The 13123-nt window shown below is 43.7% G+C and overlaps 1 protein-coding gene across 28 annotated transcripts in view; it reads left to right on the forward strand.

Annotated features, from left to right (window-relative positions):
• RYR3 (ryanodine receptor 3) overlaps window positions 1-13123 on the forward strand; it is a 514330-nt gene that overhangs the window by 309404 nt on the left and 191803 nt on the right. For all 28 annotated transcript variants that reach the window (XR_005216490.1, XM_037834372.1, XM_037834393.1 and 25 more), the window contains 5 exons: window positions 3904-4112; window positions 5813-5988; window positions 6846-6882; window positions 8370-8533; window positions 11446-11611. Coding sequence is in view for 27 of the 28 variants with exons in the window: in XM_037834372.1 (XP_037690300.1) it covers window positions 3904-4112; window positions 5813-5988; window positions 6846-6882; window positions 8370-8533; window positions 11446-11611 (752 nt within the window). In the remaining variant the exon portion in view is untranslated. The remainder of the gene's footprint in view (window positions 1-3903; window positions 4113-5812; window positions 5989-6845; window positions 6883-8369; window positions 8534-11445; window positions 11612-13123) is intronic.

A 13123-nucleotide genomic window follows, 5' to 3' on the forward strand; every position in this document is an offset into this window, starting at 1 on the left:
TAGAAGAGGCCAGCTGCTGGCCTCACATGCTGCCCCTCTGCCAGGCACCCCTCTGAGGGACAGCCTGTCTCCTGCTCCAGGTCTGGGGTCTGCAGGAGCAGCCTCCCAGGCTGTTCCCGCCCATTGGCCTGTCAGGGTTCACCAGATCCCCTGACTCTGCCAGCAGTTTTTCAGCAGGCAACAGATGATGCTTATTTGCAAAAAGCATCCCTGCCATCTGTACACAAAGACGTTGGTACCAGGGGCCTCTCTACCAAGGGTGGTATGCTTCAGGAAGTGGCTATGGCTGGGGAGCTTGGCCTCTTGTTTCCCGTGTTTTCCACAAGGCTAGTGACTACCTCAGGTTGTCAACCTCTATGAGGCATAGCAGGAAATTAGGATTAATGTGTAAAAACATACTGCTGGTCTGAGACTCTCAGAAACACCCCAGAAATCATCTGGGGTGATCATCCAACCACTTCTCTCAAGATCTCTGCTTTTCCATCTGCAGTGCTGGTAGTGATTCTCTCTCATGTCTTTGTTCATGTTTTTGAAATGGATTGAAAATAGATCCATTGTTTGACCTATTGATCGATTGATTCTAGAGAACTGGTTTCTTTCTAAGATCCTGAGTTACAAAAATATGACATCCCTGCTGTCCTTTTTCCTAATCACAAAACCAGTGTGAGACTTTGGGATATGAAGCTCATCAGAACCTGGGGTCTTTGACAAAATTTAAATGCATGTGTTCTTGCCATTCCCTTTCTTGGACACGTAAACTGTTTATGTACATCTTGGTTTAGAACAATGACATTTGCAGATTTTCTCAGACCTCCTCAAAGATGTCTGTCAGCATAATTGCATCTCTTAGGTTGCATGTAGGGAGAAGGGCATTTCTTTCCCCCTTTATTTCTCTCTCTTCATAGTTTTCTGATCTCATTTGAGTCTACCAGTTGAGTTGTGTGCAAAAGTACAGATACCCTTGATTGCTAGAGCCAGCGCTGACAGTAATGGTCTGCTGCTTTCCTGAAGGGATCCTTTTATCCAGTGCCATGTGGCTGACTGGATACAGGTAGACCTTTTCCTCCAAAGGGCCTGATTGCTTTGTGGACATGGGTCTCTATTTGCCCTATCTGGAGGCAAACTGGTCAACTACATGACACTTGGGAAAGTCATTCGAAAAGTAAAGGAAGAGTTAGTCACAAAGCAAGTCAGTGTTGGTAAGAATTAGAAGACAGGCCTCCTGGCCTTTGCCCCCAGTGCTCACTCTGGGCTGTGCCTCAGGCAGTTCATGAATGGGCTCTGCCACTTGCCAGGTGACAGACCTTGAGCAAGTTACTCACCTTGCTTAGCCTTGATGTCCTCATCTGTAAAATGGGCATTTTAGTGAGGTAAATATGTACAGCACTAAACCCAGTGCCTAGCACATAGCAAGTCCTTAATAATTATCAGCTATTGTGGTTTTTCATGCTATCGTTGTTCCCTCTTATCTATCTGTCATGCAGAGTTATAAAGTTGCATCAAGTTTTTTTTTTTTTTTTTTTTGATTCCTGACCTTTATTTTTTTTTTTTTTTAATCATCATTTTATTGAGATATATTCACATACCACGCAGTCATACAAAACAAATTGTACTTTCGATTGTTTACAGTACCATTACATAGTTGTACATTCATCTGCATCAAGTTTTAATGCCTGAAATAAAGCAGTTTTAGAAATGGAAAAATCATTATCTGCTGCCACTTAGTCAGGTGGAGGGAACTGCCGGGATGTTTTCCTCCCTGGGGGAAAAGTGCTGTCCCCTCAGGAGGATTCATCTGCCTCTCTGTCCTTTTCTGGGTTTTCTCTTCTGATTCAAGTCTTGGATTCAGCTTCTCTTCTTCTGCCTTGTGAGCTGCCCAGCCAGGCCCACCCAGCTCCAGGGGTCCTGCCACTCTTTATCTCCTGTTGCTTCCACATCTATGACTTCCATTGCTATGCCTTTTCTTGGCTGTGTTTAGCTCTCCCCTGTAGAGAGGGCTTCTGTCCCCACAGGGATAGCACTTTATTCTATAATGAATGCAGTCTTCTGCCCTGGGACCTAACTGCTGTTTAAATCTGGGGCACTCATCCTCTTTAACATTTATGCCCTCTCTTGCACATTGATTGGCAGTTGGTCTGTGAGTCAGAGGGTCTGGGATCTGGTCCCATTTTGTCACCAGCCCTTCACATGGCCTTGGTCAGGTCCATTAGCTCCTTAAATGCTCAGTTTCATCCTTAGGAAAGTGCTGTCCCCTCTGCTGATAGTTTAGGAATGTCAAGGAGCCCAAGTTCTTTAGGATTAAAAAAAAGGCTTTATGCAAATATTCCTCCCCATTGTTCCCATTTCTATAAGCTTTTTGGAACCTAGACAGTTTTTTCTCCTTTCACATCTTCTCATGAGCCCTCTGCCCCTCAATGGAGACCCACGAAATTTTGCTGACAAGCAATCCTAATTCAATACCATACCTGGATTTCCATGCATTCATTATTTATTTAAAAATCTGTATCTGTACAATTTAAGTGATATCATCTATCACAATCCCTAGCACAAAAATGCCAGAAGCATAGCCATACCATCTACTTTCCTGGAGAGCAGGGCTACCTGTCTCCTGTCCATCCTCTATGGCCCTGATGGAAGGCTCTTTGTTCAATCACTTTCATTCTGCCAGCATAGCATTAAAGCGTGCTCTTATTTGGAAATGGTATTAAAAGCATCTCTGTTCTTAGTTTATGACAGTAACCAACATAGCTTGCAAAGAACTTTCTTCTTACTTATGGTGCTTATTATTTAAATAGAACCTCTGTGGATTAGATAAAAGCGTATAAATATACCCACTCTAAGAAGGGTACACTTTAGGCTTGCTCTCTATGAAGGAAAGCACTCACTGTTGAATGTCAGTTCTCCCAAAATTGGCCTTTGAATTTCCTTTCAAATTAACACTCCTATTTTAGGAGTGATGCCAGTTTTCTTTGTGGTGAGCTTGCACCCTTGCTTTAGCAACCAGCCAAGGAGCACTTCTTTCCTTTCCAAGTGCTCTCTGCAGACTCAGTTGCCCTCCAGCCACTGCCATCCACATCCTCCCAAGTGCAAGATAATTAGTGCTTTTCCTGCTTTGCCTATTTGCCGGTCCACAATTATGATTTATAAATAGCTCACACACAACAACGCCAAACAACTTGAACTCCTGCTTTGGTCTCTTCTGAATGATAATTTTTTAATGTGATCAAGATATGGACGCAAGCTCAGAGATACTATAGTTGTAGGAGGGAGAAGGGGAGTTTTCTACCACTCCTACTTATAACCCTCCTTTTTGCTTAAGTAAGGAGGGGAACAGTAGGCTAGGAGTATGGGAGTTTATAAGTTGTATTTGATAAATGACGGGAGTCTTAATGCTGGCATTAAAAAACTTCTTAGAATCGTACTCTCAAAACTGGCAGGACCATTGAACTCTTTTAATCCATCTTCTCACTTCACTGGTAAAGATGCTGAGGCCCAGAAAAATTAAGTGATTTGCTCAAAGTCACTCTTTAGTGGTTTCGTTTTGCTTTGGGTGGTATTTAAAATTTCCCAGGCCTAATATAAATTTTAACAAAGGTATAGATAAAGAATTTCACTTTTTCTCTTATTGGCTTTATTTTTGTATTTTATGTTTATTTGTATCTTAAGAATAACCTTACCTAGATGATGGGTATTTTTGAACAAGCCCACTTCTCTTTTTTATATACCAAGGGCAGCCATAGACTCCAATTTCTATGTAGCATCCTGTTGTTGAGTTTGTGTGCCAGAAAGAAAGACCTATCTTTGGGGCTCAAACCCTTGAGGAAGCAAAGTTTCAGCTTCCTCACAGCTTCCTGGGGCTGGTACCTGCTGGCTGAAGCAGGGCTCTCTCTAACTGTCCTGCAGGCTTCGTGCCCATCTGCTCTCTGGGGCTGTCCCAGATGGGCCGTATGAATCTTGGAATGGATGCCAGTACCTTCAAGTATTATACCATGTGTGGCCTCCAAGAGGGCTTTGAACCTTTTGCCGTCAACATGAACCGAGATGTTGCGATGTGGTTCAGCAAGCGCCTCCCAACGTTTGTCAACGTGCCAAAGGATCATCCACACATAGAGGTAACTTTACACATCATGGGTGGCCCTGGTAGGGCAGGTGGGCCGGGGCACTAAGCTCCTGCAATTCTCTGTCAACAGGCAGCTGCTTTAATAAGTCCATGCTCTGGCTGCCTTCTAGTCACTTCCCTGCTGGCCCTCAGAGCTGTCATTGCAGCACCTTGACTGGGGTAGCTCTGTTGCATCTTACAAGGTACAATAATTTTGCAGATAGAGCCCCAGAGAAAAAAGACACTGTACTTTCTCCAGACTTTTTTATACTGGTATGTAACAATGCATTATTCATATTATCCAGAGACCTTAAATATTGTTTCTTTAGAAAGTTCAGTACCCATGCTTAAGGTAGTATGTTCTGGATACTTACATGCTTATAGCATGATGTCTTTGAGGCCCTGTAAAATTTCTTTGGTGCCATTTCCAGGATTTTAAGCTGAAGAATAGTAGTTAATTATGACGCTCTCACCTTGTAGTGGGATCTGAGAGGATCCAAAGACTGTAAGCAACCTAACTTGGTTTCTGGCTCTACATCTCCTTACCTCTGTTTTTCTCATGTCAACCATAGTGATTTCAAGGCCCGGGGGTAGGGATGGGGGTAGGGAATGGCTAGTGGAAAATCAGACAAATCAGCTCCTTGGTAGTTTTAGTTGGCGTAGATTCAGGGGCTTGCTTCTACCTGACTATAACTTGCCTTAACTCACGCTCCAGTCTGAATTCAACAAGCATCAACTCAGAATCCCCTACATCCCCCCACGATCTTGAAGAGTAGAGATTTTATTTCTCTTAATCCCCCCTGCTCATTACTCTAGAAAGGTGACTCCCAAACTTTTGGAGGTCCTGAACCGTTTGACACGCTAATGGAATCTAGAGGCTTTCCACTTGGAAAAATATATAAGCCATGCAAAACAATATTTAAGAATACTCATGGACCCCAGGTTTAGCACTATTCTTTAGAGAATAAGGGAAATGCTTAGACTATAAGAAAATTATTGTGTCAGTTAACCCCCCCCCAACACACACACACACATTCTGTCTCTCTCTCTCTCTCTGTGTCTCTCTCTGTCTCTCTCTCCCTCCCTCCCCTTCCCTCCCCCCACCCCCTCTCTCTCCAAAAATCCAGTTCGGATCTTTCCTCTTCCAGCCTCTTTGCAGTAGTGTGCCCTGGGGCTGTGACTTTCCTTAGTGTTTAAAGAAGACTCTGGGAGCCTCGGTGCTTGAGCTGGGACTTGTGATGGAGATGGAAAATGAGCTGGGTTGGGAAAGGGTTCCTTCTGCAAGAGCTCTGATCTCTTCTGGAGCTTTGGGCTTTCTGGCGCCCTTTCCCTCAGATGTTCTCATGCCCAAGGACAAGGAAAATCTTTGAAATTATAAAGGTCAATCTTTGTGGATACCACACTGCATCACCCAAATACCATCCCCCAGTCTGGCACACCTCCTCTACTCATGGCCTTGCAGAAAACTCAGTGGGCATGTTTTTAAATCTGTAATTTCTCCAGCTAAAAGAATATCTGTTATTTCCTGTAGAACAGGGTCCCAATGATGATAAGAATACAGAATGATAGTTTTAACTATCATTAGTGACATCTTACTGTTATAGTTTGCAGAATACTTTGCCATATATTATATCAAGGAGGGAAGGAGGGATAGGGTCAGGGTCAGTGTCAGGCCCTGAGGTATGTCAGGGTAAGGACCGGTGGTGTTTCCAGGTTGTGAGGATTGATGGCACCATGGACAGCCCTCCATGCCTCAAGGTGACCCACAAGACGTTTGGCACACAGAACAGCAATGCCAGCATGATCTACTGCCGCCTGAGCATGCCTGTTGAGTGCCACTCTTCCTTCAGCCACAGCCCCTGTCTGGACAGTGATGCTTTCCAGAAAAGGTGAGCCATTGTGGCTTTTGTAAAGTTGGCTTTTTTTTTTAAACCTCATCACAAGAAATCCATCAGGTGGATAGGTTTTTTTTCTCTGTTTTCAGTCAAGTAAATAAATGAGGGTGCATGTGTGCATGTACACAAATATGCCTGTGTGTTTGTGATGCATAATTAAGGGACCAAGCAAGCGAAACAGTGGAAAATTTCTATTCTTCTTGAGCTCTCTGAGTCCTCACCCTGTTTGCCACCCACAGTTCCAATGTTTTGGGAGTAAAATGAATATGAGTGCCTGAGAGTCTGCAATTATCATTGCCTTCATGTGAAGTTCAAGTTTCTGGAGGCAAATACCACCATTTCTGCATGATGAAGTGCAGTGTCCAACCCAGCAGCTATGTGAATCATGAATAATGTGGCTTCTTCCTTCTTGATAAGGATTACATTCCTTAATGTCTTTCTTTACTTTGACCTCTACTTTTAATCAGTGATGTATGTCTGATTGTCTGGAGCTGTTTTATCCAGGTTTCCTTTAGAATTTTGCCACCTATCAAGCTCTTTAAACAAGCACAGTGGGTTGAGGGAACAGGATAATCCATTCATAAGTATCCCTGCCTATCTTATTATAATCGCCCCCCCACCCTCTACCATCTGGGCTGAGGAACACGAGTTGGAAGTCACAGCCCTGCCTTGTGATAGCAGCTTACCACTGAGCAAGCCCCAAGACTAGTTGGGATCACTCATGTATAGAAAGTATCCAGTTTTTCTACACTTGCCATGATCATTAAAGGTAGATCAACTGCCCTTCAGAATTGTGGATTCTCTATACAGCTAAATAACAAATAATAAAACATGGGTTATTTTTCTCACAGGAAACAGATGCAAGAAATCCTCTCTCATTCGACAACAGTAAGTAAATGTGCTCAATTATGGTTTTAATTATTTGATTCTCTGCTGTGCCTGGAAATATGCCCCTTACAACAAAGATCTATCTGGAGATCCTCTTTAATTGCCAATTACACTGTCTTTTAATATCCATCCTGATGCTTCCAAAACACGTCTGTGGCATTTCTCAAATGAGGGAAAGAAACAGAATTATTCAGTGCAAAAAAGAAGCTCTACCTGGACCTACTAATTGGACATCATTGTGTACTTGTTGCCCGTTTGCCACCAGGGAGCTGCCACAGCCTTTCTGATAGAAACTAACAACAGTTGGGCTGTGGTATTAATTTAATCCTTTTGTTTACTCTTTTATGTAAACTTCTATGAGCCAGTTCTCCCACCTCTCCTTAAAGTGCCAGGAACAATGTTGAAAGCAATTAAATGAAAAGAAGGAGCAGGAAGCCAGCCCAGAAGTTGGTAGCTGCTTCTGGTCCCCTTTCCCATAGCTAGATATTAGTCAGCAATTCTTAATTTCTTGCACTTATCCTTCCTTAGCACCTAGAAAAACATTTCTTTGGAAGGAATGCACGTTGTCCCTTTTATAATGTTATCCTGCAATCCTGAGCTTATAGGTTAACCATCATTGGGAGTAAGATGCTGTAGTGTGACACACACTTAGTTTGTGCTGGGCACTGTGATAAACACTTTGTGTGACTTTCCCATGGATCCCCATGAGATGGACAATGTTATTCACTCTGCGGCATAGAGAGGTCACAAAATTAATAACAGGAGGTGCCAAGATTCAAGCCCCTATTTATCTGGCTTACTCTTTTTTCTTCCAGGCAAGAAAATATGATAGGATACAAAAAAGATTTACCTCATTAAGAATAAATTTGCCCGGTTTCATAGAGAAAAGGATGACGTACTCACCTACTTTATTATAACAGCATTTCTAATATACCTGACAAATTGTTACGACGCCTGCCAAGAATGGCCACCCTTCTCAACACTGCCATGGAGGCCTCACAAAACGTGTGACTCCCATGTGGGCATTTTCTTTTGTGGCCTTTTTCAAGAATTTCCAAAAAACCTTGGACTTCCCTATAGAAGTAGAAAATGTAACAGAAGGGCTCTGCTCCTCGACTGTTCCCTGTGAGGGGAGGGACTATGCCCGCTTACCCCCCTGTAGACGGTGTTTGCCCTGGGTCCCAGGAGAGAGTTGGCACTCTGTACTGACCATTCGGAATTAGTGCCACTGAGTTCATCAGCTGGTTTTCAGGGCAAAGGCTGGTAGATTAAGTGCTTGTTTCTTTAGGTACTGAAGCAAAACAGAAAAGGGGAAAATTAGGGAGCCAAATTCTCTCTTCAGTCTTCCCTTCAAGTCTAGGGTGACTATTACAGCTCTAGAATAGTGTGTGCTTTTTTTTTTTCCTTTTTTTTTTTTTTTTCTTTTTAAGAAAAATGGGTCCAGCCTCTGACTGGTGGCTGCTCTCTCGCCTGTGTTGTATCCACAGCAGTGCTACTTCGCCGTCCGCATCTTTGCTGGCCAGGACCCCTCCTGCGTCTGGGTTGGGTGGGTAACGCCGGACTATCATTTGTACAGTGAGAAGTTTGACCTTAATAAAAACTGTACGGTGACTGTGACCCTGGGGGATGAAAGAGGCCGCGTCCACGAAAGGTAAGGGGCTCCCAAGGGAGACAGCGTTGTCCGTCAGGCTCCCCACCCCCTCACCCAGCACTCTTTCTCCCGGCTGTCCCCTCCCCCCAAAAAAGGAAACATCCCAACCTCTCTTAAATGGGGAAAATGAAGCACAGGCTAAAATCCTTAAGTAAAAAAGGGATATACTACATCAGTGAGAAAGAACGTTATTAGTGAAAATAGAGGGTAATTTCATCAGGTATGTAAAGCATGACCCAGGGATGGGACATCTAGATAGAGAATCTGACATCTTTCTGACTTTTCTCTATGATGCCTGGGTAAGACCGTAATTCTGCAACATCAAGGAGAGACAGAGAGAACCCCTGCATGTTTGAGAGCAGTTGATTCAGAATAGAAAATCCCCCAGCAACTGGCAAACTTAGATCTCCTCATCCTAAGAGCTGTTAATGGCTCCAACCATAAAGAACGTGAAAGAGACATAGCAAATTCATAAATAATTATCAGTGATTAGAAATTAGGGGTCCTTAGGCAACGTGTTTCAGGCACACCCACCCTCCCACTGGTTGACTGGTACTGCCATCGGAGAAAGAATCTTTGGCCAGATGTACCTCAGAGGTGACCCCCAAGACCCTGCCTTGGCATCTCCATCTATGATTTCCACCTACATGGGGTATGAGGGAGTCTTTCCCCTATACAGACGAGTGGAGAGATGTAATGTGTTTCTCAAGCTGCCCTTTCCTCCCTGCAAAGTTAGGAACGTTTTGAAATCAGTGCTTTTTAGATATTGCTGGTCCATCAAAGACTAGTGGCCAGAGGTCAGTGCTAATCACTATGTCTGGATGGATTTGTGTGGGGAGGTGATTAAGAGAGGGATCCGGAAGCAACTTGCCTGGGTGTTGAACAAGGTTCCAGTACTTCCTGGAAGTGTGACTTTGGGTCAGTCAGTTGCCCTCCTGGGGCCTCAATCTTCTCGTCTATAAAACGAGGGTAATAACACCAATGGTGCCAAGGAGCAAATGAGGTACCACATAAAAAATGTTTAAAACAGTACCTGGGCTAAAGTGCCAGGACTGAAACACTGGTCGCTCTTTCTGTTGTTACTGGATGCCCATTGTGTTAAGAGACCCAGAGTAAATGTCTGATTTGGGTTGGAAAGGAAACTATGCAAAAGCAATTGACAAACCTGGAACTTGTCCTTCAGCTGGAAGTGTCTGTGCCAGTTGGAATTATTGCCCCCGTGCTGGTTCTGCAGCCCTGGATAGGATACTTGATAGGTATCTGAGCCTTAGTGACTGCCTTTATTATGAAAATTAATCCTAGAATAAGACCCAGTATACAGTTGGTGCCCAGTAATTCTTAGGTCTTTGTCCTGCATGGTAATCAATCTGGGATAGATTTTCAGATGCTTTAGAGCATTTTTAATCTGAGCCTTTAAAACATTACTAAAGCATGCCACTTCACTCTCCCACAGTTTCAATGCGTTATTAATTGAATTCTGTATTAGTCATAAATGTAGTTAGTACTTTAATCACTAAAAAACAACAACACAGCTGCAGTTTAACCTTTATCAAAATTTCACAATGGTTATAACTCTTTGAGAGAGGCAATTTGCACTGGCCCCTGCCTGAGGCCATTCATTCTAAGAAAACAGCCCAAATAGTGTCCCAGAGCAGCAGAGAAGAAAGGAGATAAAGGTATCTTACAAAGGGATTTTCAGTCATGGGGTTAAGTGATAGACTTCTGCAGCCAGAAAGAACCTTAGAGAATCCTTATCAAACCCTTTGATCCCCAAAGGAAAACCTAGTCCAGAGAGAGAAAGCAACTTTCAGAGTTGGCAGAGTCTGTTCTGGGATCTGTCCACCACCCAGTGCTGAATGCCCTCTCCCTGCCCCTGGAGGGGCCCTGTCCTCCACAAACTGCTGAGGATCACAGCAGGAAACAAGTGGAATCAAATCACACTGACTTTAGGATTTAAAGAGCTTCTCTAAGATTGGGCATAGAGCCACACTCTTGTTTCACCTGAGAAAAATCACATAATGTTCCTTCAAGGAACCCGGCCCTCCAATGGTGTACACCAGGACCAGGCTTAGGCAGAGACCAAATTGGCTTCCCCTTGCCCACAGCCCATTGTCAGGGACTCTGGGAATCACCTCTGTGTTCCATGCATCATCTCCAATGCCTGCTCAGGATTTGAAATCCTACTGTTAAGGAGTCAGACTTTGGAGCCTTAAAAGGTTTTTGGCTTATAATGGTTTGCTTTTAAATGTAAATGCTATAACCCAGTTCTGCATTCTGGGGTTTGGTAAATAGCTAGCTGAGAGAAGCATCCAAGTTGGAAGTTAGCTAAAAAGCAGGGGTCAGAATTTCAGGATACTGGAAAGGAAAGTATAGATCAGGGAGGTGGGAAGGCATCAGAGGCAAACTTTGCCTACTTTGCAAGTCTGCCTGGGCCTAGGCCTGCCATCTTGAGGAATATGGGCCTTATTTTTTCAACTGTCTTATGGCTTATTGCCCTGAACACTGGTCTGGGACTCTGAACCCAGACTTCTCTTCTTGCTTCTTATACCAAATCACTATGGGAGTCTGCCTAAGGTCACCTTCTCTATGCCTCAATTTTCCATCTTCAAAGCAGTAATAACAACATCCCTATTACTTGTTTCACAAAGATGAAAGGAAAATTGAGCCAGGAAACAGTTATCTGAGTTGGGCTCTTTGAAGGCAGGCAGTCTTATAGATTGCCACATCCCCAGACTGAATAGTGATTCATGCTTTGGTAAGCTGGGTTGAAGCTGAATGAATTCATTTAAGAAAAAATTATTTGGGGCTGATTGGAAAGCTTCATAAGGTTTCTGGAGCATTTCACTCCTGAGTCAGCTTCCAAACTGCCCCAGTTCAGAATCTATGCCTTTTCTTCTCTCTTTGGCTCTTAGTGTGAAACGCAGCAACTGCTACATGGTCTGGGGTGGGGACATTGTGGCCAATTCCCAAAGATCAGGTCGAAGTAATGTGGACCTGGAGATCGGCTGCCTTGTGGACCTGGCGATGGGCATGTTGTCCTTCTCGGCCAATGGGAAAGAGCTCGGCACCTGCTACCAGGTAGGGCAGCTTCTGGGACAGAGGCAGTAATGTCCCAGGTCTGGGTGTTTATAGCTGTGCTCCTCATTCTCCATATGCAACATCCTTACCACGGCATATCAAGTTGATGAGCCCACATGGTCCACAACCATTTAGGAAAACAAAAGAGGAGAAAAGAACAAAGTGACTTTGTGTTGTACAGAGAGGAAAGTCAATGGGGAAAAAATATGTTTATTGGTTGATCAGAATATGCAGGTGATCGTTCTACTGTGTGATTTTTTGGGGCTGATGTGCTCTCAAGGTTTATTTGTTTATTCCGTAAGTATTTCTCACACAACTTTTATGTTTCCTATACTTTACAAGGCACAAGGTTTAAAAGGTAGAGATACCCCCCACTCTAAGTAACTTCTATATTTAAAAATATAGGTCTATATGAACTGATGAATTTGCCAGGGGATATATTTTGCAGAAAGCTTATTCACATTCCCTGTGAATCCTTTACAAGACCCTTTAAAAACTGCATTTGAGTAAAAATAATGTGTTTCCTTGTATCGTTGACTATGAACTTCCACATAACACCAAGGAAAATCCATCAATTATACACAAGTAGATTTACCTGTAATTAGCCACGAGATTCCTGAACTCCTTTAAGATGCATTTCTCTCTTCAATAGTTGTATCTCGTGTCTGAACAAGCAAAATTGTCTCCCTTCTGAAAATGAAAAAGCTAAGCTTCCCTTATTTATACAGCCCTCTTTAGGACTTCCCTCTGAGTTTTAGCAGTGCCTTAATTCGGTTTTGTCTTCTAAAGCCTCCATTGTGGACTTGTTATATGCGGCTTCAGGAAGTATATCCCTGACAAAAACAGGCTGACAGTTACATGGGTTACAAACAGGCTGATGAGAAGGAAGGAACAGGCCACTTCAGAATGACAGGCAGGACAGAGGCCAAGATTATTCCTTCGCGATCACTTTGCTTCTTCTGGATGCTGAAAACCACCACTGAGCTGCTACAAATCAGGTTGTGGCCCACTGCTCATACCTGGGGCTTACTCCATCAGGAAGTGTGGACATTGGTATCATTGGTTCCTGCAATCAAAGGGAAGGGAGATGGGCTCAGGGAAGGGCAAGGGACTCAGAAAAGAGCCCAGCCCCTGGGATGGCTGCTGACCTAGGTTGGCAGCCCAGAGAACCACCCCGAGTCTTCAAGTCCACTTTTCAGCATGGCCCACTTCTCATCTCTTCCCTGCTCCGGAACTTAGTTGTCCCATCTATAAAATCAGGGCTGCCATCCTTGCCTACCTTTCAAAGACGTAAGGTCAGTAATTATAGCTTACAAGTGTTTTGCAGATTATATTTGAAACCTAGAAGGTCTGCTCTTGACCATAGTCAAAGACCAAGTCAGAGTCCCTACTTTTCTATTGGGAAAGGAGAACTGGGAAGAAGGGAACCATGGGAAACCTTTGTTGAATGATTGGCTTGTTAGAAAGTGATACGCGAAGTGTGGCAATCCAAAGGATCCATGGGGCCCCAAG

Source organism: Choloepus didactylus, chromosome 4, assembly GCF_015220235.1.
Source record: "Choloepus didactylus isolate mChoDid1 chromosome 4, mChoDid1.pri, whole genome shotgun sequence".
In the NCBI taxonomy this organism is placed as follows: domain Eukaryota; kingdom Metazoa; phylum Chordata; class Mammalia; order Pilosa; family Megalonychidae; genus Choloepus; species Choloepus didactylus.